Consider the following 26,014-nt stretch of genomic DNA (forward strand, 5'->3'; position numbering starts at 1 on the left):
AATTCAACGTAAATGGTGAAACTAATATATTATATAGACTCATTACATTCAAAGTGAGATATGTCAAGCCTTTATTGGTTATAATTGTGATTATTATGGCTTACAGCTTATGAAAACCCCAAATTCAAAATCTCAGAAAATTAGAATATTACATAAAATCAATAAAAAAGGGATTTTAAATACATAAATGTCGGCCCTCTAGAAAGTATAATCGTGCATATGTACTAAGTACTTGGTTTGGGCCCCTTTTGCACAAATGATTGCCTAAATGCGGTGTGGCATGGATGCTATCAGTCTGTGGCACTGCTGAGGTGTTATGGAAGCCCAGGTTGCTTTGATAGTGGCCTTCAGCTCATCTGTATTGTTGGGTCTGGTGTGTATCATCTTCCTCTTGACAATAGTCCATAGTTTCTCTATTGGGTTCAGGTCAGGAGAGTTGTCTGGCCAATCAACACAGTAATACCATGGTCAGTTAACCAGTTACGTGTGGTTTTGGCACTGTGGACAGGTGTCAAGTCTTGCTGGAAAAAGTAATTCAGCATCTCCATAAAGCTTGTCAACAGACAGGAGCATGAAGTGCTCTAAAATCTCCTGGAAGACAGCTGTGGTGACTTTGGACTTGATAACACAGTGGACCAACACCATCAGATGACATGGTGCCTCAAATCATCACTGACTGTTGAAACTTGACAGTGGTCTTCAAGCCCCTTGGATTTTGTGCCCCTCCACTCTTCCTTTAGACTGTGGGACCTTGATTTCCAAATGAAACGCAACATTTAATTTGGATCAGTGATGATTTGAGGTATCATGTCATCTGCTGCTGTTGGTCCACTGTGTTATCAAGTCCAAAGTCACCACAGCCATCTACCAGAAGATTTTAGAGCACTTCATGCTTCTGTCTGTTGACAAGCTTTATGGAGATGACAATTTCCATTTCCAGCTAGACTTGGCACCTGCCCACGGTACCATACACCACTGGTAACTGGTTGACTGACCATGGTATTACTCTGCATGAATGGCAGACAACTCTCCTGACCTGAACTCCATAGAGAAACTATGGACTATTGTCAAGAGGAAGATGAAACACACCAGACTCAACAATACAGACGAGCTGAAGGCCACATCAAAGCAACCTGGGCTTCCATAACACCTCAGCAGTGCCACAGGCTGATAGCATCCATGCCACGCCGCATTTAGGCAATAATTCATGCAAAAGGGGCCCAAACCAAGTACTTAGTACATATGCATGATTATACTTTCTAGAGGGCCAACATTTCTGTGTTTAAAATCCTTTTTTTATTGATTTTATGTAATATTCTAATTTTCTGAGATTTTGAATTTGGGGTTTTTCATAAACTGTAAGCCGTAATAATCACAATTATAAAAAATAAAGGCTTCACATATCTCACTTTGCATGTAATGAGTCTGTATAAGATATTATTTTCACCTATAAAGTTGAATTACTGAAATAAATGAACTTTTGCACGATATTCAAATTTTTCGAGTTTCACCTGTATACTTTGTAATTTTGGACCTTGCCCCTTACATGCAGAGATTTGTCCAGAAACTAAAGTTAGGTTTTTACTTTAGGAATAAGTCATGTTTCTCTCTCGAGGCCAGACGACGATTAGTCGAAGCTACCTTCTTGCCGGTTCTTGATTATGGTGATCTGTTGTACATGAATGCATCAGCTCACTGTCTACATATGTTGGACACTGTATACCATGGAGCCTTGAGGTTCATTACAAACAGCAGAGCCTTAACCCATCACTGTACACTGTACTCAAGAGTAAACTGGCCTTCTCTTTTTATGAGACGACTTAGTCACTTGTATGTTTTTATTTACAAGGCGATCTTAGGTAAACTCCCTTGTTATTTGCCATCGTATATGTCCAGAAAATGTGTCCCCCATGCGTTAAGGTCTCAGGACATGGTGCTCATGACTGTTCCTCAAGCTCGTACAGAGCTGGGTAAAACAGCTTTTAAGTTTTTTGCGCTGTCGTCATGGAATAACCTGCAAAAGCAGTTTAAGCTTCAGGACCTAGTAACTCTAAACAAATTTAAGGCTGTTGTTAAGAGTTTGAAGTTGGACTCCATCGGAAATTGTGAATGTTTTTAGTTAAGAATCTTATTTTTATGTTGTACAACTGTACTTAATATCGAACTTGTATTTTGTATTGTGTTTTATGTGTAACTGTGTTCTGCTGTCCATCTTGGCCAGGTCTCTCTTGAAAAAGAGATTTTAATCTCAATGAGACTAACCTGGTTAAATAAAGGATAAATAAATTCTCTCAATATTTTACTTATAATATAGATTATAGACGGTGTAAACCTTAAATTTTTGAATGTTGTTTTTAAACTGTTCTCCCTTACAGTTCTTCACAAAGTGGTGAGCCTCACCCCATTATTGCTTGTGAGGACTGAATCTTTATGGGATTCCCCTTTATATCCACCATGATAATAACACCCGTTACCAGTTAACATTTTTTTTAACATTCTACAGCTTTATCAATCTTTCAATGCCCCTGTCCCAACTTTTTTGAAATGTGTCGCTGGCATCAAATTCAGAATAATCATATATTTATATTTACAAAAAAAATAATGAAAAACATAGGGTAAAACATCCAATATATTGTCTTTTTATTGTTTTCAACTTGATTGTATGTTAAAAAATGATTACTAAATGATCACATTCTGTTTTATATACGTTTTACATAACGTCCCAAGTTTTTCTGCATTGGGGATGTAGATCAGACCTGACCTTTTTCAAAAATATACTGTAGTATTCTCTGGTTGTAGTTCCTGTCCTCTGTTTAGTGTGGCTAACGTTTGGATGTATGGTTTTGGTCATAGTTTGTAATTAGTTTATTATCTTACTGCAGGGCACCAGGAAGCCCAAGGCTTAACTTTTTCTTTTTCATCATCTATCGTGTTCAAGAAGCTATGTAGAAGGCAATAAGATTGCTCTTTGAGATGCTGTTGAGCCAGCAGTGGATGCATGTTCTCTTAATACAGGACAGTTCCTGTACATTCATGCCAAGAAGAGCAGAATGCAGTCCCATGTCCATGTCCATGTCCTGAGAGAAAGCTGGGGCCATGAATGTAAGTTAAGGATAGTTTCTGCAACACAAATGTAAGGTGCTTAACTTAAGGTGAGTGCCAGGACCTTTTTGAGGGAGGATGCAGGGTGTATGTCCACGTATAAAGTTGTTTTCAATGTCTGCGTGACATGTGTAAAATGCTTTATCATGTTAGAATCGTCAATGTTACATTTCCAGGCTTTTCAACTGCATTTGTATAGACTTCATGTTGCATTTAATAATCAACCTTCAATCACATAAATGCATGAATATAATTTTTTAAATGAAAACATTGTATTTGTTTTATGATTAAAAGGGTATCACGGAATAGGTAGGCCTTGGTGTTGATGTTACCTAAAGTCAAGGTAATCAAAGCATACAATCTAGTCCAGTTAGGTGAAGCTCAAAACATGCTGGATCCTTAAACATTTATTGCAACTCATTAGAGTCGACCTGTCATTATCAGTTATTTTCCAATACAAGCTCTATTTCAATATCCATGTCCCATGTCCCTCCATACAAATCCCGGACAATATAGCCAGATCTATGATGTCATAGATGACATCATAGATCTGTGATGTCAGCCCACAGTCAATACTTTTTGAAAAAAAAAACGACTTAAAGAATATTAAACAAAATGCAACAATCAATAGCAGGTAGCAGGTGGAATTAATTACTAGCCTACAGTTATTACTATGTATTGTAACCCGCTATGACGTGTGCTGTGTGGAATATTGGAGTATTTAGCGGCATCAAGTGTTGAAAGTTCTAGAGTGCAACGCTTCCTTGGTAACCCCTACCTTTTGGAGTGGCCTTCAAAGACAAGAAGCTAGATGGCATCATCCAACACTGCCTCAAGTCATTCCACAATATCTAGTGATGATATTTATTTATTCTAGCCTATTCTTCTTCGTCTTCAAATAGGAGTGCCTATTTCCCAAGGACATCCATACAAAAATGCACATTCATTTGCACATTCAATGCACAAACATCTTTAATTTGCAAGCGATGATCTAACAATTAAAATCATTAATATTATATGCCATTTCTACCTGTTGTTCTGAAAAATGCCAATAAATTCACACTGCATGTCATATAAAATGAAATAATAAAATCATCCAATAATGTTGAATTTGATTAATATGATAAAATGTTGCTGAAAAGTCTAGACCCACCTGTTACCTTCTGTGGGTTATATATCAGTCCCTTGTGCTGCATTTGCAGATGCACTTTAAAGGTGCAGTGTGTAATATGACATCATCAAGAAAGTTCTACAAAGTTCTAGAATGCAACACTCCCTGGGTAACCCCAACCCTTTCGAATAATAACAGAAGCCTTCAGTGGCCTTCAAGGACAAGAACAATTCTAAATTTTAAACAATGCACCTGATGACATTCCAACTATGACACTTTCAAGATGGCGGCACAAGGCCTTGGTCCAAAATATGCAGAAATATGGACATATATGAGACCCTTTCTAAGGGAAAAAAATGTATTCAAAACACATTTTTGCACTAAATTAAATGTACTTATGGATATTGTGATTACTTTCTACAAAATCTGCTAGGAAATAAAACCCAAAATTCTACTGCAGGTTTAAGATAGGCCTACACAAATAAGCAGATATGGCAATACCATAAAGTTACTAAAAGAGCAGAGTATCAAGAATAAAGCAAGAGAAAGAAAAAAGTAAGAAAGATAGATAGAGAGAAAAAGAAAGAAAAGAAAGAGCGAGAGAGAGAGAAATAAAGATGAACTTCCAGCTTATTTGACAATTAAAGCAGATCTTGATTAAGGTGTTAGTCCCAGTAGGCCTATAGGCAACACAAACAACAAGCAAGCAAGCAAGGTAAAGTCCAGTTGGATGAAGCCTATGTCTATAATTTGTTATTTTTCATAATTTAGAATTAATAAAATACGGTTATTGAATGAATGACTAGATCATAACAGCCACTGGAGCACCTGGCTTTGGTGTCACGCGGATAAGCACACGCACTGGTCTCGCTCGAGCCGTGAGCGCGCCGCGGCGGTGAGGGTGACAGTCGCCATTTTATTTTGAAAATCAAACTGAAGTGAAGGCACAGCGACCCTTCCATTTCGTCAAGTTTGTTGTGAGAAACAAGAAGGGATGAACACTTGAATTACTTTCTTGGGAGCACGGTGAGATTGATTATATATTCGATAAGGAGCCGTCGACCGGTTTAGATACAAAACAAAGGCAACAATATTAATGGGGAGGATGGCCGTTAGCCACCAGTATGGCTTGGTCTATTTACTGAAAAGTAGCTGTCATTTTGGTCACACCAAGAAAGTAACAATTCCATAATTTCGAAACGTTTTGTGTAACGTAGGTGATTATCAATAGTCATATTAGTTCAATAGTTGCTGGAGACTATATGGGCATTGGTTAGGTTAAAGGTTTACGCGTATTTTCAGGACTGTTGGCATTTGAAACTAGCCATAATGTTAGCGGTTCAAGGATTAGTCGGTGACCGTACACAAGCTAACGTTAACACGGTTGAAGCTATCGTTAGCTGACGAGATCGCGCAAAACAAATCCGCACCACCCGCGGCCTCCAGACTGATGGCAGGGGCATGGCTAACGTCTTCGAAGCCTTTGTGATCATTTAGGCGGACAAGAACTCAAGGTAGTATTTTAGAACAAAAACGCAGACTGAATTGGCTTTTTAGCGATTCATACATAACAAGTCGAAACGGGCTCGTGCTGCTAATGTTAGCTTCACGTCAATGCTAATTTGATAGCTTCAGCCCATAGCCTGCAGGGAGTTGGTAACATTTCACAAAGGTTAATGAAGCATATTGGCCACAAGTAGGTTATGCTGATGAGTAGACGAAATTAATATATGATTATCACGTTGGACTCATCAATCGATAGTGTTAATCGGATTTAACGGTTAACGTTGACGCCAGATAAATAATTAAGTAAATATGTTTGCTAACGTTCTCTTAAACTTCTTCCTAGCAAGTGTTTACCAGCGTCATGGTGATGTTAGCTTACGGAGCTAGGTTGCCCAACTTGCTACAGTATTACCATCCCTCAGTTGATTTAAATTAATGTTCCATCGTGTGATCATATCATTAATATGTTTGGGGAAATAACGACTCTACTCAACGTTTAGTAACACGCAGATTTATTGCGAATGTGAGGATTTGCTAACTTCTATTAGCTTGCTCTTTGTTTCATTGAATTATTTTTAACTGCCTTTCGTTGTACCTTGACGTTAGTCATTAGAAATTAGCTGCCCTCAATGCTATATACTTTGCTGTCGTATTATAAAACAGTGGGAGTGATTGTGTAATTGTAAGCGGAGAAGCTGGTTATTTTGGTCAGAAATTTGACTAGGTTTGACTGTGTGCCAGATATTAGGATACAGTCGAGGCCTAGCTCGGGCTACTGACATGGCAAGCGCCACAGTATCTCGTGAAGATACCGTGCTAAAGTACGTAGTGATAACTTGTCTTATATTGACTTTATGTGGGGAATGTATTATCAGATAAATGCCAGGGCAACAGAGGGTAAGAATCCAAATCTGATTATTTTATGCACAGGCCTCAAAGCCTATCACAATATTCTGTGTTGTCAATGAATTGTAAATATTGTCCTGCATAAAAGTAAGACCACAGTACCCAAGGTTTAATGTAGCTGATAGAGGAATGCCTTCTTGTGATTATTTTGTTTGTTCTGTAGGGTCTTTTGCGAAAGTGTGTAAAATTAATTTAGCCTTTTTTGTCCTTTTTAATTCCAGATGCTGAACTTGATTTTAAACTGAAGGACTTTACCCTAGCACCAGGAGCCACTGATCGGACAACACATTTGGAAGCTGATAATTTTCACACTTTTGGGGGGGGGGGGGGAGCAGAAGTAACCTATCACTGAAGTGACTAAAGGGGAATAATGGTGATTTTGCGCCGTGCTCGGCCGCCTGCTTCCGCCCCAAACAGCAATGAATCTTGATTCGCTTTCGCTGGCTTTGTCTCAAATCAGCTATCTGGTGGACAATTTAACAAAGAAAAATTACAGAGCCAGCCAGCAAGAAATACAGCATGTAAGTGGCAGCAAATACATTAAGAACTCTTGTTTTACATCTGTACAGTGTCTTGAAATGTATCCTTGTGTCCACATGAACTGATGTTTTTCGTGTTCTCTCCCAGATTGTTAATCGTCACGGTCCTGAGGCAGACAGGCATCTACTACGCTGTCTCTTCTCCCATGTGGATTTCAGTGGCGATGGTAAAAGCAGTGGAAAGGACTTTCACCAGGTAATTTGATTAGAAACATGTTTACATTTTCGGTTGTTCGGTAGCAGAATTTGTTACCAGATTTCTTTATAGTCCTCAGCAACATTGAAGGTTTCCCATTTCCTGCGATAATAGCCCTGTAGTGGCAGTAAACACATTTGGAAATGAGAATTGCTTACTGAAAAATGACTTAGGAACCCTCATTCTGCATTCCATTACTTTAACACATGCTGCATGTTTATAAACAGCTGACAGCTCTAACTACACAGAAACCTGAAGACCCAGTGAGACTTAAGGCGAGACACGGCAGGCAAAAACATCGTTTTTTTAAGCACTGGTCAATTTTGAGATTTGTCTATTTAGCTTCCATAACATCTCTTCTTTCATACTAGTATGGATAAAAGGTCCAAAATATACGTTTTAGGTGTTTATTTTACTGAACTTTGACTGCTTGCGTCTGTATTTTGCTCCTAAATTCGTCAAAAGTGAGCATTCTAACGTAACATACAGCACCGCGACCGCTGTATGAATCATAATAACCATGGTACTGTTGGAAAGCTTTGAATCTCAAGAACAACGTTATCTGATCCAAATATGGTCATTTCCTTTGTATCAGTAACCAATCGTGAAAGTGTGAGGAGGGATTCAATGCTAGGAAAGCGACCTCATTGGCTAATGCACATTTCTGACGATGTGATTCGCTAAAAGGCATCACGTGATGCTAGCCCCGGGTAGCTCGAAAATCACAAAATAAAATGGGAAAAACGTCGAAAATATGCCAAACCAAGACAAAAAAAATACTTAATCAATTGGCTATGGACATTACATGATCGCCATTTGAAGGGGAGAAGTGTTAAAGACATGTAAATCACGCCGATCACGTCGGAGAGACACAGACTGTCAGACGATCAGAGGAGAGATGGTGGGGAGAGAGAGCGTCTGTGCCGACAGGAGCAGGTTGACAGACAGTGGCTAATAATGAATTAACCACGTTTAAATTAGCATGTGGATGTAAATGTTACTATGCTATGGTTTATATATGTTAAGCAGTGGTAGGCCTATATGGCATTGAAGGGTGTAGGGCCTAATTCAATAAATTACTCTAGCTATAATCAGTGATTATCAGCAGAATTCACGTTTTTATCTTTAACGGCCGTTTTCTCAAAATGAGCTTTTTCCAATACTCTGCGAAAGATATCTCAACTTCTAGACCACTGACATCAACCAAACTTTCTATGATCATTCATAGCACTATTTTAAAGGTTTTTACACAAGGATTTGTTAATATATTGTTAATTGTCTGATTTATGATACATTTTCCTCCTAAAAACATGCCTAAAATGCATTTCTAAGACATGTACATAGTCTTTTTTGATTTATTAAATGAAAAAAGGCTGTATCCAAAATCTGTTGTGTAAAAACTTTAGAAACTAATATGTGGTTAAAATAAAATAGAGATTTTAACTCTGGCTTTATCCAACATCTCAAAATCTTTCTCGAAAAATGACCCAAATTTACGCATAATTGGTTAAATATTGCCATATTTGCATATTTAATAAAATATTAAAGAAAAACATGTAATACAAAAAATAATTGTGTTAGTGTCAGTAATCAACTGGCAAAGTTTCATGATGATATCTACAAGTTAAAAAAAAATCCCTATTCACCTGGGGTGTCTCGCCTTAATAAAGAAATTAATTTTCACATATCAGCAGTTTTTTGCAATTATAACTTAAATACTACTTTCACATCTCCTGCTTTCACAAATATGACGGGTTCACTCAAAGGACAGGATGAGATGAATTCAACTGATCTGGGCTTCTGGAAGCAAAACGTGTATTCAAAATTATGTTAAATTAATTGAAATCATCGCAATGACAATTTCCCTGATTTGTATGTCCAATGTGTGTATATGTATCAATATTTGATAATTTAATCACCAAACTGCCCCAAGTTATGAACACGTAAACAAGGATTAAAAAAGAGCCCCCTTAGTACTTGTAACTCGTTAGCCTCATTAGAGACTCAGCTTGCGTTATTAAAGCAGTGTCTCTGATTTATACTGCCCATATCTGTCGTTGACTTCTACTTAAGTCTCCTGTTCTTCCCTACGTGTGGTAATCGCAAGAAAAAGTGTGTGTGGGCTGCCGAGGTTATAATCTTTATGTTCAGGGTTGGCTTTTATTTGATATTGCGACTTTTTCTCACAGCGTGGCTGTGCTATGCTCTTAAAGGTCCTGGGATACATACAACTATGTTGCTGGGACTGAAAGCATCTACCATGCATTGATCATTTTGCACCAATCAGTTTGAATTTGTAACAGTTGGCCCTACACCAACTCTTCAGATCCTCTCATAGCTTTCTCTGATACAGTGTTTGCTGCCCCCCTTTAGCATTTATCTTAGAATGTGATCACTGGGAAACCTACATTTCATAAATTATTCATATTACCTTAAATAAACTGGAAGATTCCTTGATGTGCAGTCTTAATAGTTATTTCCCACATAGTGATTTTGGCAGAATTTTCATAATGGAGTAGACATTTGAGTTAATCATGTGTATTGTTTCACATTGATTCATGTGAGAGATCTACTTTCTTATCTTATTCTTCACCTGCCTCTGTTCTCTTTACTCTCCCTTCTTTCCAATACGTTTTGCTTTTCAACTTGCCCAAGACACAGTTTCTGATCCAGGAGTGTGTGTCGCTGATATCAAAGCCAAACTTTATCTCTACTCTGTGTTACGCCGTTGATAATCCCCTGCACTACCAGAAGGTAAGGAGCAAATGTCTCTAGCATTTATTTTATACCGGCCCTTAATAGAAAAGTTAGTCTTTAGTTGCAAATATAGTCATAGCTACACAATGTATAAAGAGTCGTAAAAATATAATAGTTCAATTTAATTGATTTTTTTTTGTTGTTGTTGTAATAGGTGAGTCAATCTAGGGAAAAAAAGGGCTTAACCCCAAAAAAATTGATACAAAAGGTTTTTCAATGGATTCCAGTAGTATTTGGTGTGCTGAATAACATACTAAAAGTCTACCAAAATCTACCCCCCAGAAAGCCCTCATTTCCAAGATGGCGGCCGAAATGGCGGCGGGGAGCTTGAAATGGCTATATCTCAAATTGAAAAAATGTTGCAAAGGAATTTTCAACTGATTTTGGTACCTCTGGACATGCTTACAAACATACTAAAAATCTAGGAAAATACACCTTCCGGAAAGGCTTCATTTTCAAGATGGCGTCCAAAATGGTGGCTGGCCAAGCTTAAAATGGCTATATATCTCAATAGAAAAATATTATTCAAATGATTTTTCACTTGATTCTGGTACCTGCAAATATGCTTATGACCATACTAACAATCTAGGAAAATATACCTCCCAGAAAGGCTTCATTTTCATAATGGTGTCCAAAATGGCGGCCGGGAGCGTAGAATGGCTATATCTCAAATGGAAAATGTTACAAAAGAATGTTTCAACTGATTCTGGTACCTCTATACATTAAGAAAGTGCGACAAATCTAGGTAAATATAACTGCTAGAAAGGCGTCATTTTCAAAATGACTGCCTGATGGTATAGGGGAGGGCTGGGCGATTAATTGAAATTCAATTTCGATTACGATTTTGGCGTCCCTCGATCATGAAAACAAGATAATCGTAATAAATTGATTATTGTGTCGCACGCCGTGTCTTGTGTGGTAAATGCAGCGAACCCTTCTGTGCCCCCACCCAAACACTTTCGCTTTCAGCGATTGCAATGCAATGGTTTATTCAGCATAAAGTTAAAGTACTCGCCCAAGACTGATGTTAAATCGAAACACAAAAGCCTTGCGTGAGCGAAATAGCGAGTTGCCAGTTGAAACTCCGTGACGGTGGGTAACGGTGTCATTCACAGTGACACCTCGCCAGTGTGAGCCGCCGCACAGAAAAGCCCTGTGGCTTTACGGCTAAAATGAACCGGGGATATCCTGCCCGTTAACGTTGTTGATGTGGAAGGCTTCAGCTCAGATCTTGTCATCGAGACGACATTGATGAGGTCATTGAAGACGCATGGAAGTGGAATGACTGACAATCAGAGAGCCCTTTGGACCATGTCAAAGTGCATAACATCACAGTACAACACCGCAATGCAGGAGTTCACAAACCAGACATACACAACATCAGAACAGCACAAGGACTCAACAGAGGCAAGGATGAAAAGGGATGCTGCTGACCTGGAGAAGATCACTTCAAAACTTGCTATATGGTCACCTTTCTCTCCAGACTCTTCTTTAAGGAATGTTTTTACAGGTGTTGTTGCTGAGGACGGAGTGAACGTGCATGATTATGACTCTGTTGGACGCAATATCATGCACAAAATGATTGGACAGCCTGCATTCACGTTCTCATTTAGTAGAAAGGATAAAGCCATAACCCTTGGACAAAAATCGTCTATCAAGGTTGCTCCTGATCGAACAATTGATTTTGCACTTATTTTTCAACGTTTCCTGATTGTCTCCCAAACTGGAGAGCTATCATTGGAGGAGGTTATGCGTTACGAACTCAGTCCTTTCCCTCCTGCCCTCTTTGAAGCTGGAAACATCTTCCGCAAGGCTGATAAACCACAACTTGCGCACGCAATCTGTGATCATGCAAGTGATGCAATCCTAGATTCTGTACCAGAAACAGATCATTATGTTCTTGATGGAGGTTCACTCCTTCACCGAATACCATGGAAGCACGGACAAAGCTATAGTAAAATTGTGCAGTCATATGCAGACTTCACCATCCAACATTATGGCTCAGCTACAACCATTGTGTTCGATGGCTATGGGGATGGGCCATCCATTAAAGACAACACACATCAAAGAAGAGGAAACAATATTCATCCCATTGTCAACTTCACTGCTGAGACAGAGTTCTCAGGTAAGAAGGAGGAGTTCATGTCAAGAGATCTGAATAAACAAAGGCTGATCCAAATGATAAGCGATGAACTGAAAGAAAGGGGTTGCACTGAGGTCAATTCAATTGGAGATGCTGATGTAGACATCGTAAGGGCCGCAGTGGAATCATCTCTTCTTCACACCACTACGCTGATTGGAGAAGATACAGATCTCCTTGTCTTACTACTTCACTATGCACAGAGAGATAGTAAGGGCGTATATTTCAGATCAGACAAGTCAAAAGCTGATGGCAGTTTTAAAGTGTATGCCGTAAACCATTTAAAAGAAGTACTTGGACATGATGTGTGTTCTCAGTTGATGTTCATCCATGCTCTCACTGGCTGTGACACAACTTCTCGGATCTTCGGGGTTTGCAAAAAGACTGCTTTCCAGAAGCTTGTAAAAGGGGATCCCGTCCTTCGATCTTGTGCCAATGCATTCATTGTCCCAAACCAGACCACAGAGGTGATTGATGACCTTGGGTGCCAAGTAATGACTGTCCTCTTTGGTGGAAAGTGCACAGATTCCCTTGCAGCAATGCGATATAACATTTTCAGCAAGAAGGTTGTCTCAGCTTCATCAACTGTAACGCCTGAACGTCTGCCACCAACTGAATAGTAGAGCGTACTACCAGGTCATGGTCTGGATGGGAACAGAAGATGGTATGGATGCCCTGAACTGGGGGTGGAGCCTGCAGGACAATAGATTTGTCCCACTCATGTCAACAACGAATGTTGCTCCAGACAGTCTCTTGAAGGTCATTCATTGTAACTGTACCACTGCCTGCAAGACACTCCGCTGTTCTTGCAGAAAATATGGACTACCTTGTACTACTGTCTGTGGACCATGTCAACTTAAGGAATGTGACAATCCACTTAACAAGTTTCTTCCAGAGGAGCCCGAAGATGATGATGAATAAAGACCACAATAAGTGTGGCATTTATGTTATTCAACAACAACACCACCTTTCTAGTTTGAATAGTAACCAATTTGAACCATTTAACCAATGTAAGCTTACAGGCAGTCATTTTGAAAATGATGCCTTTCTAGCAGTTATATTTACCTAGATTTGTCGCACTTTATTAATGTATAGAGGTACCAGAATCAGTTGACATTCTTTTGTAACATTTTCCATTTGAGATATAGCCATTCTACGCTCCCGGCCGCCATTTTGGACGCCATTATGAAAATGAAGCCTTTCTGGGAGGTATATTTTCCTAGATTGTTAGTATGTTCATAAGCATATTTGCAGGTACCAGAATCAAGTTAAAAATCATTCGAATAATCTTTTTCTATTGAGATATATAGCCATTTTAAGCTTGGCCGGCCACCATTTTGGACGCCATCTTGAAAATTAAGCCTTTCCGGAAGGTGTATTTTCCTAGATTTTTAGTATGTTTGTAAGCATGTCCAGAGGTACCAAAATCAGTTGAAAATTCCTTTGCAACATTTTTTCAATTTGAGATATAGCCATTTCAAGCTCCCTGCCGCCATTTCGGCCGCCATCTTGGAAATGAGGGCTTTCTGGGGGGTAGATTTTGGTAGACTTTTAGTATGTTATTCAGCACACCAAATACTACTGGAATCCATTGAAAAACCTTTTGTATCAATTTTTTTGGGGTTAAGCCCTTTTTTTTCCTAGATTGACTCACCTATAATGTTTTAATGTGTTTGACCTCAACTGTCTTTCAGAGTTTGAAGCCATCGGCTCACTTATTCACTCAATTGAGTAAAGTTCTAAAGCTCAGCAAGGTCCAAGAGGTAAGTCTGCTCTGCAATGCAATAGTATCCAGCTGCAGCCCCGGAGACAAGCACCCTGGCGTGACAACGACACCCAGGCGTGACGGAAGTAACTGTGGTGTGACGGACGTTACCTGTAGATTTTATTTTTGCAACGTCATAAACTTCTAAGTTGTAAACAACGTCAAACAATAACAAGACAGCAGACCGATACTAAGTTTGTGTTATTTATATTGTTTTGGCGATTAGGTTCAGGCATCACAGTTGGGTGGTTAGGGTTAGGGCAAGGGGACAGGGAGAGGTTAGAATATAGATAGAACATTGACGGAACACGGCGGCGGCCATCTTGAGTACGTCACGTCAAACAATAAAAAAGACCGCAGACCGATAGGCTACTAAATTTCGGTTAAATAGTCAAAAATCACGTCCGTCACACCACAGTTACTTCCGTCACGCCTGGGTGTTGTTGTCACGCCAGGGTAACTTGTCTCCGGGGCTGCAGCTGGACCCTACTCCTGCAATGGGCTGGAAAATGTACCTAAACTACTAAAGGGGGCATTTTAAATACAGCACATGGTTTAAATTTGGCAGTTATAAAATCTTAACTGTCCAAATAGTCACATATTTGACCTAAAGATTGTCTATCTGAAATGGGAGAACCCATTAGAAGTTGTTTTAGTATTTATTTTTAATTAATTCATTTATTTCACAGGTGATATTTGGCCTTGCTTTGCTTAACTCCAGCAACGCAGACCTTCGTGGTTTTGGTAAGTAATTTTATTAGCCTGACCTATTTAAACCTGTAGCAAACAGGATCTGAAGTAGCAAACAGTAGATACACACACCACCACACATTCTAGTGGGGCAAAAGTGGTCATTGAAAGGGATTATTTTTGTATGACTATACTTTTTATGAAATTCCTACCAAGTATGCCTTTTAATATAGGATCATTGGAACATAAGAAATTGTAGAGAAGCAAGTCTTCTTGTTTTTTTTTTTAAACTCTTTTTTTTTTTTTTTTTACTTTCTCAGCTGCACAGTTCGTCAAGCAGAAACTTCCAGACTTACTGCGGTCATACGTTGACGCAGATCTAGGAGGGAACCAGGAAGGTGGCTTCCAAGACATTGCAATAGAGGTCTTGCACCTACTGCTCTCCCATCTACTGTTTGGCCAGAAGGGAGCCAGTGGCGTAGGGCAAGAGCTGATTGACGCCTTCCTCAAGTCACTTTGCCGAGGTATGGGAATGTTGAGCATGCATGGCTTTGTCGGTCTGAACAGAGATGGTACAAATCCTCTCCTTGGACAGTTTTTTTTGTAGTTTTGCTGTACCACATTTGTTTATTTAATTGTGTGTTGTGCTTCAGATTTCCCCCAGGAGCGCTGCCCTGTGGTGCTTGCACCACTGCTGTACCCTGAAAAACGGGACATTCTCATGGACAGGATCCTACCAGACTCGGGGGAGTTAGCTAAGACCATGATGGAGAGTTCTCTTGCAGAATTCATGCAAGAAGTTGGTTATGGCTTCTGTGCTAGGTGAATAATTTCCCTTTAAGCTACTCCACAATTAGCATATATTCAAATTATATTTTTAAAGGGCTCCTGTGTATCTTTCTTTTAGGTTTTATTTAAGTAAATGCAGAGTTATCATTGACAGTAGATCATCCAGACTTTGCAGAAAATGCCAAACTGCATACCAATGTGCATATGCCCGCATGGTAGATGACTGAGACACTGAATACAGTTCTAACCTTCAACTCACACCAGAGTTTCCGTTGGCCGGTAATAACCGGTCACTGACCGGAAAAAAAATTACAGGGACCGACTTTTCTAATTGTCTCCGGTCAGAATGTCTGGTTGAAATATTTCCCTTGCACACTTTAAATTTAGTTAATGTTACAATGATTTTCAAATTTTTCGTTCTACTGAAACCATGAACAATCATGTTAAAATCATTTAAAACAATGACTGTGTACACTGTTGCGTATATGCGTAAAAGGAAAAATCTACGTGACATGCTCTCGTTCTGCTTCAATGGACAGGTTTACAAACTACAAATGGCGACAAGCAAGCGTAACAGTCAAAGCCCAAGCCATGGCAAAACAAGGAAATATTATATATAAGAATGACTTCTTAGCAGCAGCCAGTCTAAAGTAAGTTCAAATAAATATGACTTTGACTCCGAAGAGACGGCTGGTGCCGAAAAGGAGAGAGAGAAAGTGAGAGAGAAGGTTAGGAGCGTTACTCTTCTGTATTTCAAAGAGTTTTAATTTGATCTGAGAAAAGACCTAGACTATAGTGTAGACGTGTCAGAGGCAAGAATCGACAGATCAATCAGTTACTGTGATTTTTTTTCTTCTTCTGCAGCGGCAGTTGTGGTGCTGAAAATAAACTGCAAACTGCGCTTACAAATGCCACCGTAGGCCTCATATTCAGCATTTGCATCAGAGCTCTTATGATAATAATAAAGATAATCTTTATTTAAATGCTGTCCCTGTGACGGTGCTGATTGATTAATTGTAACTTTTTGTTGCTGTAGACAGAATCTCACGGAAGGGAAGCAGCTGTTTCACTTGCTTTAGCATACATGTTCTGTAGTCGCGCAGTCAGTTTTGCAACATGGCTCTGTGTATTCGGGCTCGAGAAATGCCATCAGATCGCGGAAGACTTTCCCCTCGACAACGCTAGCGGGCAGAATATCCCGTTATCATTTAGCCGTCAAACCACAGAGTTTTTCTGCACGTCGGCTCACACTGGCGAGGTGTCACGGTGAAACACTGCTTTGCTCGGGTGAAGGCTCTGGTTGTTACTTTGTAAGGTGATTAAACATCACAGTCGTAGATTGGCGTTATAACTTAATGCTGTATTATTTATACTGCATTATTTTCTAATCTAATTTGAAAAAAAGCTCAAATCTACAATCTTGTGAAGCTGCCATTCCATGCACATTGCAGAAGTAGCGCTCACAACCACACGTGAACTTGCATACACGGATGCGTCTCCCATTTCCATTTTGAGATCAGACTTAAATTGGCTACGAGTCGAAAATCGGGTTGGCATATCGACATATTGTTCACACAGTTTGTGAATAGGCTATCATTATTTCCTCTGCCTTGCAGATGGAAATTATGCCTATATTCAGATCGACACATTACATGTTATGTGCTTTGATTAAATTGTTTTGGCCTCTCTGCCTGTTGTAAGTAGTAGCCCACATTTCAATATTTAAGTAGCCTATAAATCTTCATGCTTTGATGATAGTATTCTTTATATAGCCTGCTTATCAATATTTGACGAGAATTTTTCCCATTTGCCCGGTAAAATGAAAACACTGACTCACACCACACCATTTTGGAGTTTGGCAAATCTCAATTTGTGATATTAACAATGATGATGATGATGATCAGCAAAAATAGAAGTGACGCGACTTGCCCACATCTTGAAGCTAAAATGTTTTGCAGGCCCATTCCAATACCATTTCAGTGTGATTTGAATAGATATTTTGATGTTGAAGATGATGGATTATGTTCAGCACTGACCAGATTGTCTTTTTTGTGTCTCCAGTTTGGATGAGTGCAGAAACATAATCATCCAGTATGGGGTGAGAGAGGTGACGGCCAGCCAGGTAGCCAGGGTCCTGGGCATGATGGCTCGGACCCACTCTGGCCTAACTGATGGCATCCCACTGCAGGTGACATACTTGTTTGACGTAAAGGCTCTCAAAGATCAATCCTACTACTTCAGTTTGCTTAACTTGATAGGGATCAAAGGGAAAAATTAACCATGCTATTTTTATAGTCTCTTTCTGCTCACACAGGTGTTTTACAAACTAAAAGGCGTAATAGGTGAAACTAGTTTTTTGAGTAAGATTAATTGTAAACTGACTTCCATTAATGTCCTTAGTCTACTTCGTCTTTCTGCAAAATTGTGCTTGGTAGGTATGGTAGAAGGGCTTAATCAGAGCTTTTAGTTGGGAGTGGAGTTATAGGAAGCTCTACCTTGAGAGTTGGTTCATTAATGATAGCCATTTAATTAAATAATTTTAATATTTAAAATATTAGTAGTTGACGTTTTGTGTGCCGGCTTCTCCATTCCTGACATTTCAGTACATCAGGGCTTACGTTTTCTATTCTTTTGTGTTTTCTCTTCCAGTCCATCTCTGCTCCAGGGAGTGGTATCTGGAGCGATGGAAAAGATAAGAACGATGGCTCGCAGGCACACACGTGGAATGTTGAAGTTCTCATTGACGTTGTGAAAGAAGTGGTGAGTCAAGCATAAGTTTATAGTTTTTTTAGAGGTTTCCATAACTTTTCCCAATAATATATTTGTATATAAGTAATTTCTTTCCAATTCTGCATCAGTGAACAAGTTATGTACACTAGTCCATCATAATCCTGACATTGAAATTGTTATTTGTAAAACATTATTTTCAAGCTACTGAGGTTTCACTTTTTTGTCTGTGTCCTAGAATCCCAACCTGAACTTCAAAGAGGTGACATACGAACTGGACCACCCTGGCTTCATAATCCGGGACAGTAAAGGCCTGAATATAGTGGTGTATGGCATCCAGAGGGGGTTGGGCATGGAGGTCTTCCCTGTCGATCTCATCTATCGCCCATGGAAACATGCTGAGGGACAGGTAACCATCAGAATGATGAGGATTTTTTTAAATAAAATGTTGAATTCCTGTCGCAAACTTGATTGAATGGAATTTCTTCTGGCAACACTTAAGAATAAAATAAAAAGATGAATAAGGTATAATGCCAAACAGAAATGTTTTTTATTTTTGTAGACACACTGTGGTTTATGGTGCCTATGGTTGAGCCTTGTATTCCCTCTTTAAATGTCTAAGTGCTTTGTTTTCTTCTTTTTTTTCAGTTGTCTTTCATCCAGCACTCCCTGATGAGCCCCGAAGTGTTTTGCTTTGCAGACTACCCTTGCCACACTGTGGCCATTGACATCCTTAAAGCCCCACCAGAGGATGACAACAGGGAGATTGCCACCTGGTATGGAGCTAGTAGCCTGGCCTCTATGTAGAAGGATATTTCAGTGGATTGTTTCTCCTTAGTGGATTTAGTTTTGAAGTATTTGGACCTTGTTTAGAAACTGCAGACATCTTTTTGCTGGTTTTCTCACAACAACCATTTTGATTTTCTTAATAGTTAATACGTCTGATGCCATAAACTGTATCATGTAAGGTGTGTTTGAGCGATTGTCCCTACCTCCTCACAGGAAAAGTCTGGACCTGGTGGAAAGCCTGCTACGACTTTCTGAGGTCGGCCAGTATGAGCAGGTGAAGCAGCTGTTTGGCTTCCCGATCAAGCACTGCCCAGACATGTTGGTGCTTGCATTGCTGCAGATCTCCACCTCCTGGCACACACTGCGCCATGAGCTCATCTCTACCCTGATGCCCATCTTTCTGGGCAATCACCCTAACTCGGCCATTATCCTGCACTACGCCTGGCATGGACAGGTTGGTGTTACAAACTGACTTGCTCTCAATGCTTCTTGACTTCAGTCATTAGTCTTGTTTCAGTCAACAGCTATCAAAATCCCTTTGTAAAAAATCATTGATCACCTCCTCACAATCCGCTACCTGGCTGTACTATGTGTGCGCTGAAACAAAAAATCTGATGTTTATACACAGTCTAGGCTGGATCTTTTTTCAATGCATTCACAGTATGGCCAGGTAGCGGATCTTAACCCATTGATGACTATGGCAATCTAGGATGCATGTCCTTAATGCCTGAGGGTTTTCTGAAAAAATAGTACAAATTGTCATGTCTACCAAAACCTTAATATCTAAGCCTGTGTAGCACATAGAAACATGATATAAAATACATTTAAAAGTTAAGGTTCAAATGTTTTATTTAAATGATAATCATACACAAGCGAGAAAAGCCTGGTCGGGTGGAAATAGTGTCACAAACACCCGAGCAAGGACATTGTCAAAATAAAAGCATATACTACATCGATTTGCATCAATGTTTGGATGTTGCATCAATGCAGTTTGATTGTTAGCAAATCAATCGATGGACCGATCTACATCGATGGATCGTTACACCCCTAATGGATATTGGGTTATTTTACCCCTTTTTTTTTTTTTGGTCAGTATTCCAATAAAAACTGTGTACTTATAAAACCTGGTTTTTATTCCCAGGGACAGTCTCCCTCCATCCGTCAGTTAATTATGCATTCAATGGCTGAGTGGTACATGAGAGGGGAGCAGTATGACCAGGCCAAGCTGTCTCGCATCCTGGATGTGGCCCAGGACTTGAAGGTTTGTTGGAAAAGACTTGATAACCATGGACATGACAACTTCTCTGAGCTTCACCTTTTAAGTTTAAGCTGAATCATTGGGCATTGTTATTTATGATTTACTAGTTAAATTAACATTACATTGAAATTAGACAAATTAAATGGAATAGAGCCAGCCTGTCCTGCGTTGTTGATAATGGTGGTGGCTTTTTTCTTAATTTTCATCATTGTCAATCATTTTTTTCTTTGTATTTTTCTTCCCCCTCCAGTCTCTATCGATGTTGCTGAATGGTACTCCATTTGCCTTTGTTATTGACCTCGCAGCACTTGCCTCTCGCCGTGAATACCTCAAACTTGATAAATGGCTTACTGACAAAATCAGAGAGCATGGGGTAAGTCTTCAAATAGATTTATATGCATTAATTGTCAGAAGAATGTTTGCCAATGCATTTTTAACATACTTCCTAAAGAATACAGTATTTTACAATAATTTGTGTTGTTTCAGGAACCTTTCATCCAGGCTGGTGTTACATTCCTGAAGAGGCGCTGCCCATCCATCATGGGGGGCCTGGCCCCAGACAAAGACCAGCCAAAGAGTGCCCAGCTGCCCCCGGAAACCTTAGCTACCATGCTGGCCTGCCTGCAGTCCTGTGCTGGGTGAGAGACACTTTTTCTTAGTCTCTATTATAATACTCTTGAGTTTGCATGTTTTTGATTTAATATCATTAACTCAATGTCAGTCTTGCTCAATGTTAATTCCAGCTATCTCTCTTTTTGGTGTATTAAGACAATGTTATGTATGGCAGTATAGTTATTTATAGATAGAAATCACACTCACTTTTTCATGGAGTGTTCTATTTTCTAAGATTTGTTTGACCTTTTTCTTTAGGAGTGTGTCCCAGGAGCTGTCGGAGACGATCCTGACCATGGTAGCCAACTGCAGCAATGTAATGAATAAAGCCCGGCAGCCGCCACCAGGGGTGATGCCAAAGGGACGTGCCCCCAGCACCAGCAGCCTGGATGCCATCTCTCCTGTACAGGTACAAGTTCAAGTTAGAAATGTGTGTTAACCATTCCAATCTGTGTTCATGGTGCTGTCTTAGCTCTGTTCTTTACTTTTTTTTGTCTTGTATTTGTTGTTTGAGCATTGCTCACATTTGTAGCACTGACACTCATCGTCCCTGCCTAATTCTCTTTCTGGGTGTTTGTCCCTGTCTTGCTCCTCTCTAGATGGACCCTCTGTCTGGCATGGGTTCCTTAAACCTGGGGGGCACAACCACCTCCCACACTCAAAGCATGCAGGGTTTCCCAACCTCGCTCAGTTCAGCTTTCAGTAATCCCCAGTCCCCAGCAAAGGTGTTCCCACCTCTATCCAACCCCAACCCCAGTACACCATTTGGGGGTATTGGCAGCCTGTCCTCACAGCTCCCTGGTATGGACTCTGGTAAGATGCAGTTTTATCTATTTATTTTAAGACGGATCAACCAGGGCACATGTTCAAGTTAGCGAGTCATACTGCATTTTCAAAGCCATTTGACTTTGGAGAAATAAGAATGAAACAATCCGTAGGAACCCTTTTTTCAAATGTTAATGTAACTATTTTCATACAGTAAGTATAGCTTGGGTTTTATTATTAACTTTAGTAGTTTATAGCATGTTGTGAAAACCAGAAAAGGCCAAAGGGAAAGATTTTGTATGGTGTTACACATTTGGCAGAACACCCTGTTTAGTCACTAAATACATAATAAACTGAACAAAGGATAGTGTTTCAGAAGTTGAGGCGGGAGGATTGAAGTGTTGTGTTTCTTGCAGGTCCCTTGGGCTCTGGCATAGGCTCTGGAATAGGCTCTGGAATAGGCTCTGGCATAGGCTCTGGCATAGGCTCTGGAATCGGCTCTGGAATCGGCTCTGGAATCGGCTCAGGCATCGGCTCAGGCATCGGCTCAGGCATCGGCTCAGGCATCGGCTCTGGACTCAGCTCTGGACTCAGCTCTGGCCTTGGCTCAGGAATTGGCTCTGGACTCGGCTCCAGCATCGGCTCTGGCATTGGTTCTGGTATTGGCTCAAGTCTGGGGATGCCAACAGTAAACACAGACCCTTTTGGCACCAGAAAGATGAGCACACCAGGCCTGAACCCACCTACCTTTCAGCAGAGTAAGATCAAGGCTTCTTTAAGTGGTGGTAGTGGTGAGACACAGTGTCGTCTAGCGTTGCTCAGCACTGTATTTCATCTGCAGTGATAGTGATTATCGTCTTGATTCGCAAGTTTAAATCAAATGTACTTTTTTAATGTATCGCACAAGTGTACGAGACAACATTCACTCTTTTGTATACATTTGAGTGTATGACTTTCTTTTTGCATTTCATGTTGTACAACTTGTACAGTTTGTCATTGAGGAAATACAGATTGGTCTTCCATTCCTTGTCTGCTAATGCTGACTGCAGGCATCAAAAAGAGCTGTAACCTGACTTAATCAGTTAGAATTAGGGTTGCAAAATTCCGGGAATTTTCAAAGTTGGAAACTTTCCATGGGAATTTATGGTAATTAACGGGAATATTGGGAATTAACTGGAATAAATGGGAATTTACTCAATTTGATGCAACCCAAACAACTTTCCACCCCTTTGCAACCCTAGTTAGAATGCATTTTGATTCTTGATGGATCACTTGATTGTGCAATGGTTTTGACCAGTGACTTAATAATTAGCTCATGCTACACCAGTGTTAGATTACAGCATTTAAGTAAATTACATTTATGGTTAAAACATTTTTTTTCTACCCTTCTTCCAGCTGACCTTTCTCAGGTGTGGCCTGAGGCGAATCAGCACTTTAGTAAGGAAATAGACGATGAAGCAAACAGTTATTTCCAGCGCATCTACAACCACCCACCTCACCCAACTATGTCTGTGGATGAAGTATGTATTGACATTTATTTCTCTGCCAATAACTTACCTGAATAAAACTCACACATGCTCAGTAATGTTGCTGCGCTTCAAATGAACTAATCTCTCATTACACGATCACCAGGTGCTTGAGATGTTGCAAAGGTTTAAGGATTCAACCATCAAGCGGGAACGAGAGGTGTTCAATTGCATGCTTCGGAACCTGTTCGAGGAGTACCGATTCTTCCCCCAATACCCGGACAAAGAGCTGCACATCACTGCCTGCCTATTTGGTGGCATCATTGAGAAGGGTCTTGTAACCTACATGGCTCTGGGCTTGGCTCTCAGATATGTTCTTGAAGCCTTAAGAAAGCCCTACGGATCCAAAATGTATTACTTTGGAATTGCAGCCCTTGATAGGTTCAAAAACAGGTATTTAAAATGTTTTCTTTTGTGACATGCATTTCCAAATAAGTCATCTTGTGTCTGGCTAACTTTTTGTTAAAAATATTTCTAGACTAAAGGACTACCCTCAATATTGTCAACACCTGGCTTCAATTGCCCACTTCTTGCAATTCCCCCACCATTTACAAGAGGTAAACTGGTTTCCTTAATTTATCTTTGCCCTGTAAGTCTTAACGGTTTTATCCCAGCTTAGACTACAGGAAAGGATCCCTGTGCACTGCTAAAAAAAATAAAATCCATCGCTCTGCTCCTTTTGAATATCCTGTGTGTGCAGTATATCGAGTATGGCCAACAGTCACGGGACCCTCCGGTGAAGATGCAAGGATCCATCACCACCCCCGGCAGTCTGGCCCTGGCCCACGTCCAAGCCCAGTCGCAGCAGCCCGGTGTTCCCAAAGCGCCACAGGCAGGTCAGCCCAGCACTCTGGTCACCACCACCACCACCACAACCACAGTAGCCAAGACCAGCACCATCACAAGACCCACACCCAGCACCTTCAAGAAGGACGTCCCAGTAAGTTTGGCTCCATCGATGTCTAAACATCCTAATGTGTGCCTTGTCAATGTTTCCAGTTGGTTTATATCGGGTTTTGTTCACGTAAAGAAATTATGTTTTTTTTTTTGTCTACCTGCAGCCCTCTATAAACACAACCAACATTGATACTCTGCTGGTTGCTACTGACCAAACAGAAAGGATCGTAGAACCACCAGAAAATGTCCAGGAGAAGATTGCGTTTATCTTCAACAACCTTTCCCAGTCCAACATGACACAGAAGGTAGAATGAGACAGACAAAACCTTACCATCTCAAAATCCTTAATGGTCGAAGAGGCTTTTTTAAAACCCATATTTCTTTTTTAAGGTTGAGGAGTTGAAAGAGACGGTGAAGGAGGAGTTCATGCCCTGGGTGTCTCAGTACCTAGTCATGAAGCGTGTCAGCATTGAGCCAAACTTTCATAGTCTCTATTCCAACTTTCTGGATACTCTCAAGAACCCTGAGTTTGTCAAGATGGTTCTGAATGAGACCTACAGGAATATCAAGGTAAAACACAAACTATAGATATCCTATTTGAGTCTTTTGCCTGTCTATACTCACCAACATTCACACAGTTGCAGCACCGCTGAAGAACAGTCATAAATAGTGAAATACTGACACCCCCACCCCTCTCTCTCTTTCTCTCCTTGTCTTTCAGGTTCTGTTGACGTCTGACAAGGCAGCCGCTAATTTCTCTGATCGCTCCCTGCTCAAGAACCTGGGCCACTGGTTGGGCATGATTACACTGGCTAAAAACAAGCCTATCCTTTATACGGTAAGAATTATTAACATAGTTGGATCTTCTTCTTTACATGGTGAATCTCCAGTCTGCATTTGAGTCGGCTAACGTATATATTTTTCTTTCTTTTCCCAGGATCTGGAAGTGAAGTCTCTGCTATTGGAAGCCTATGTGAAAGGCCAGCAGGAGCTTCTCTATGTGGTTCCCTTTGTGGCTAAAGTTTTGGAGTCCAGTCTACGAAGCATGGTAAGTAACATAGATGAAAAAGAGATTTCTCCATGCCAGTGACATTTCCTCATATTTTCTCCAAGCATAAAATGGCTTGAGAGAAACTATTTATTTTCTATGTTCCCCTAAACACATATCAAATTGGCTTACACTTACCCAAGTCTACTGTTACGAGGGTCTTTGGATACTTCATAGTGATTTAAACTAATGTGTTTGTCGTCTGATGTTCTAGGTCTTCAGGCCGCAGAACCCATGGACCATGGCCATCATGAATGTTCTCGCTGAGCTGCATCAGGAACATGACCTCAAGGTAATGGATCATTCCTTCTATGTAGCCACTTAACTCCATTACCCCTGTGCGGAAATACAGCCCATCTTAAACCATAGTTAAAGAGGCTGGTGAGATATAAAGGTATGCTACAAAAGTCATATATCAAACAATGTCAGCCAATACTTGCAGCATATTCTTTTCAAATGATTTAGGCCTAAACCTTCCAACTTCTAATTTAAAAATTAACAGTATTTACAGATGGCTACATTGAAATCATGTTCAACTGAGAAATGTCAAATTATTACTTACATTGTTTTTTTGTTTATTGCAGCTGAACCTGAAGTTTGAGATTGAAGTTCTGTGTAAGAACTTGTCTCTAGACATTAATGATCTCAAACCAGGAAACTTGCTGAAGGACAAGGACAAGCTAAAGAGCCTTGAGGAGCAGCTGTCTGCACCAAAGAAAGAGACGAAGCCTCCTGAAGAATTGCTGCCCGTTTCTACCACAGGTGATGCTCCATATCTGCTTCAGCTGCATGCTAAGCTCAATGTTGAACATTTCGAGCTACAACCTTCATTGTAGTGACCATTTCAGTTTAGCTTTTAATTTATAATCTTAATATCATTGTTGCCTCTGG

At 40.1% G+C, this 26,014-nt stretch overlaps 1 protein-coding gene across 2 annotated transcripts in view; it reads left to right on the top strand.

The window, feature by feature from the left end:
* The first annotated feature begins 5,109 nt into the window (after window positions 1-5,109).
* Window positions 5,110-26,014, top strand: part of cnot1 (CCR4-NOT transcription complex, subunit 1) — a 33,920-nt gene continuing 13,015 nt past the window's right edge. Inside the window, exons 1-29 of one of the 2 annotated variants that reach the window (XM_080028207.1) lie at window positions 5,110-5,239; window positions 6,847-7,146; window positions 7,253-7,360; window positions 10,016-10,114; window positions 13,952-14,020; window positions 14,712-14,766; window positions 15,033-15,236; window positions 15,366-15,534; window positions 17,563-17,689; window positions 18,151-18,261; window positions 18,467-18,637; window positions 18,877-19,004; window positions 19,231-19,471; window positions 20,159-20,278; window positions 20,526-20,648; window positions 20,762-20,913; window positions 21,146-21,296; window positions 21,487-21,700; window positions 22,069-22,410; window positions 23,048-23,172; window positions 23,285-23,571; window positions 23,657-23,735; window positions 23,879-24,118; window positions 24,240-24,380; window positions 24,466-24,645; window positions 24,797-24,913; window positions 25,013-25,123; window positions 25,338-25,415; window positions 25,708-25,885. In XM_080028207.1, coding sequence (XP_079884333.1) covers window positions 7,045-7,146; window positions 7,253-7,360; window positions 10,016-10,114; window positions 13,952-14,020; window positions 14,712-14,766; window positions 15,033-15,236; window positions 15,366-15,534; window positions 17,563-17,689; window positions 18,151-18,261; window positions 18,467-18,637; window positions 18,877-19,004; window positions 19,231-19,471; window positions 20,159-20,278; window positions 20,526-20,648; window positions 20,762-20,913; window positions 21,146-21,296; window positions 21,487-21,700; window positions 22,069-22,410; window positions 23,048-23,172; window positions 23,285-23,571; window positions 23,657-23,735; window positions 23,879-24,118; window positions 24,240-24,380; window positions 24,466-24,645; window positions 24,797-24,913; window positions 25,013-25,123; window positions 25,338-25,415; window positions 25,708-25,885 — 4,222 coding nt within the window. In that variant the 5' untranslated portion in view covers window positions 5,110-5,239; window positions 6,847-7,044. Of the gene's footprint in view, window positions 5,240-6,846; window positions 7,147-7,252; window positions 7,361-10,015; window positions 10,115-13,951; window positions 14,021-14,711; window positions 14,767-15,032; window positions 15,237-15,365; window positions 15,535-17,562; window positions 17,690-18,150; window positions 18,262-18,466; window positions 18,638-18,876; window positions 19,005-19,230; window positions 19,472-20,158; window positions 20,279-20,525; window positions 20,649-20,761; window positions 20,914-21,145; window positions 21,297-21,486; window positions 21,701-22,068; window positions 22,411-23,047; window positions 23,173-23,284; window positions 23,572-23,656; window positions 23,736-23,868; window positions 24,119-24,239; window positions 24,381-24,465; window positions 24,646-24,796; window positions 24,914-25,012; window positions 25,124-25,337; window positions 25,416-25,707; window positions 25,886-26,014 lie in introns of both variants that reach the window. The other variant, XM_080028206.1, reaches the window with a different exon arrangement.

Source organism: Ammodytes marinus (genome assembly GCF_949987685.1).
Source record: "Ammodytes marinus genome assembly, chromosome: 5".
NCBI classification, from domain to species: Eukaryota; Metazoa; Chordata; class Actinopteri; order Uranoscopiformes; family Ammodytidae; genus Ammodytes; species Ammodytes marinus.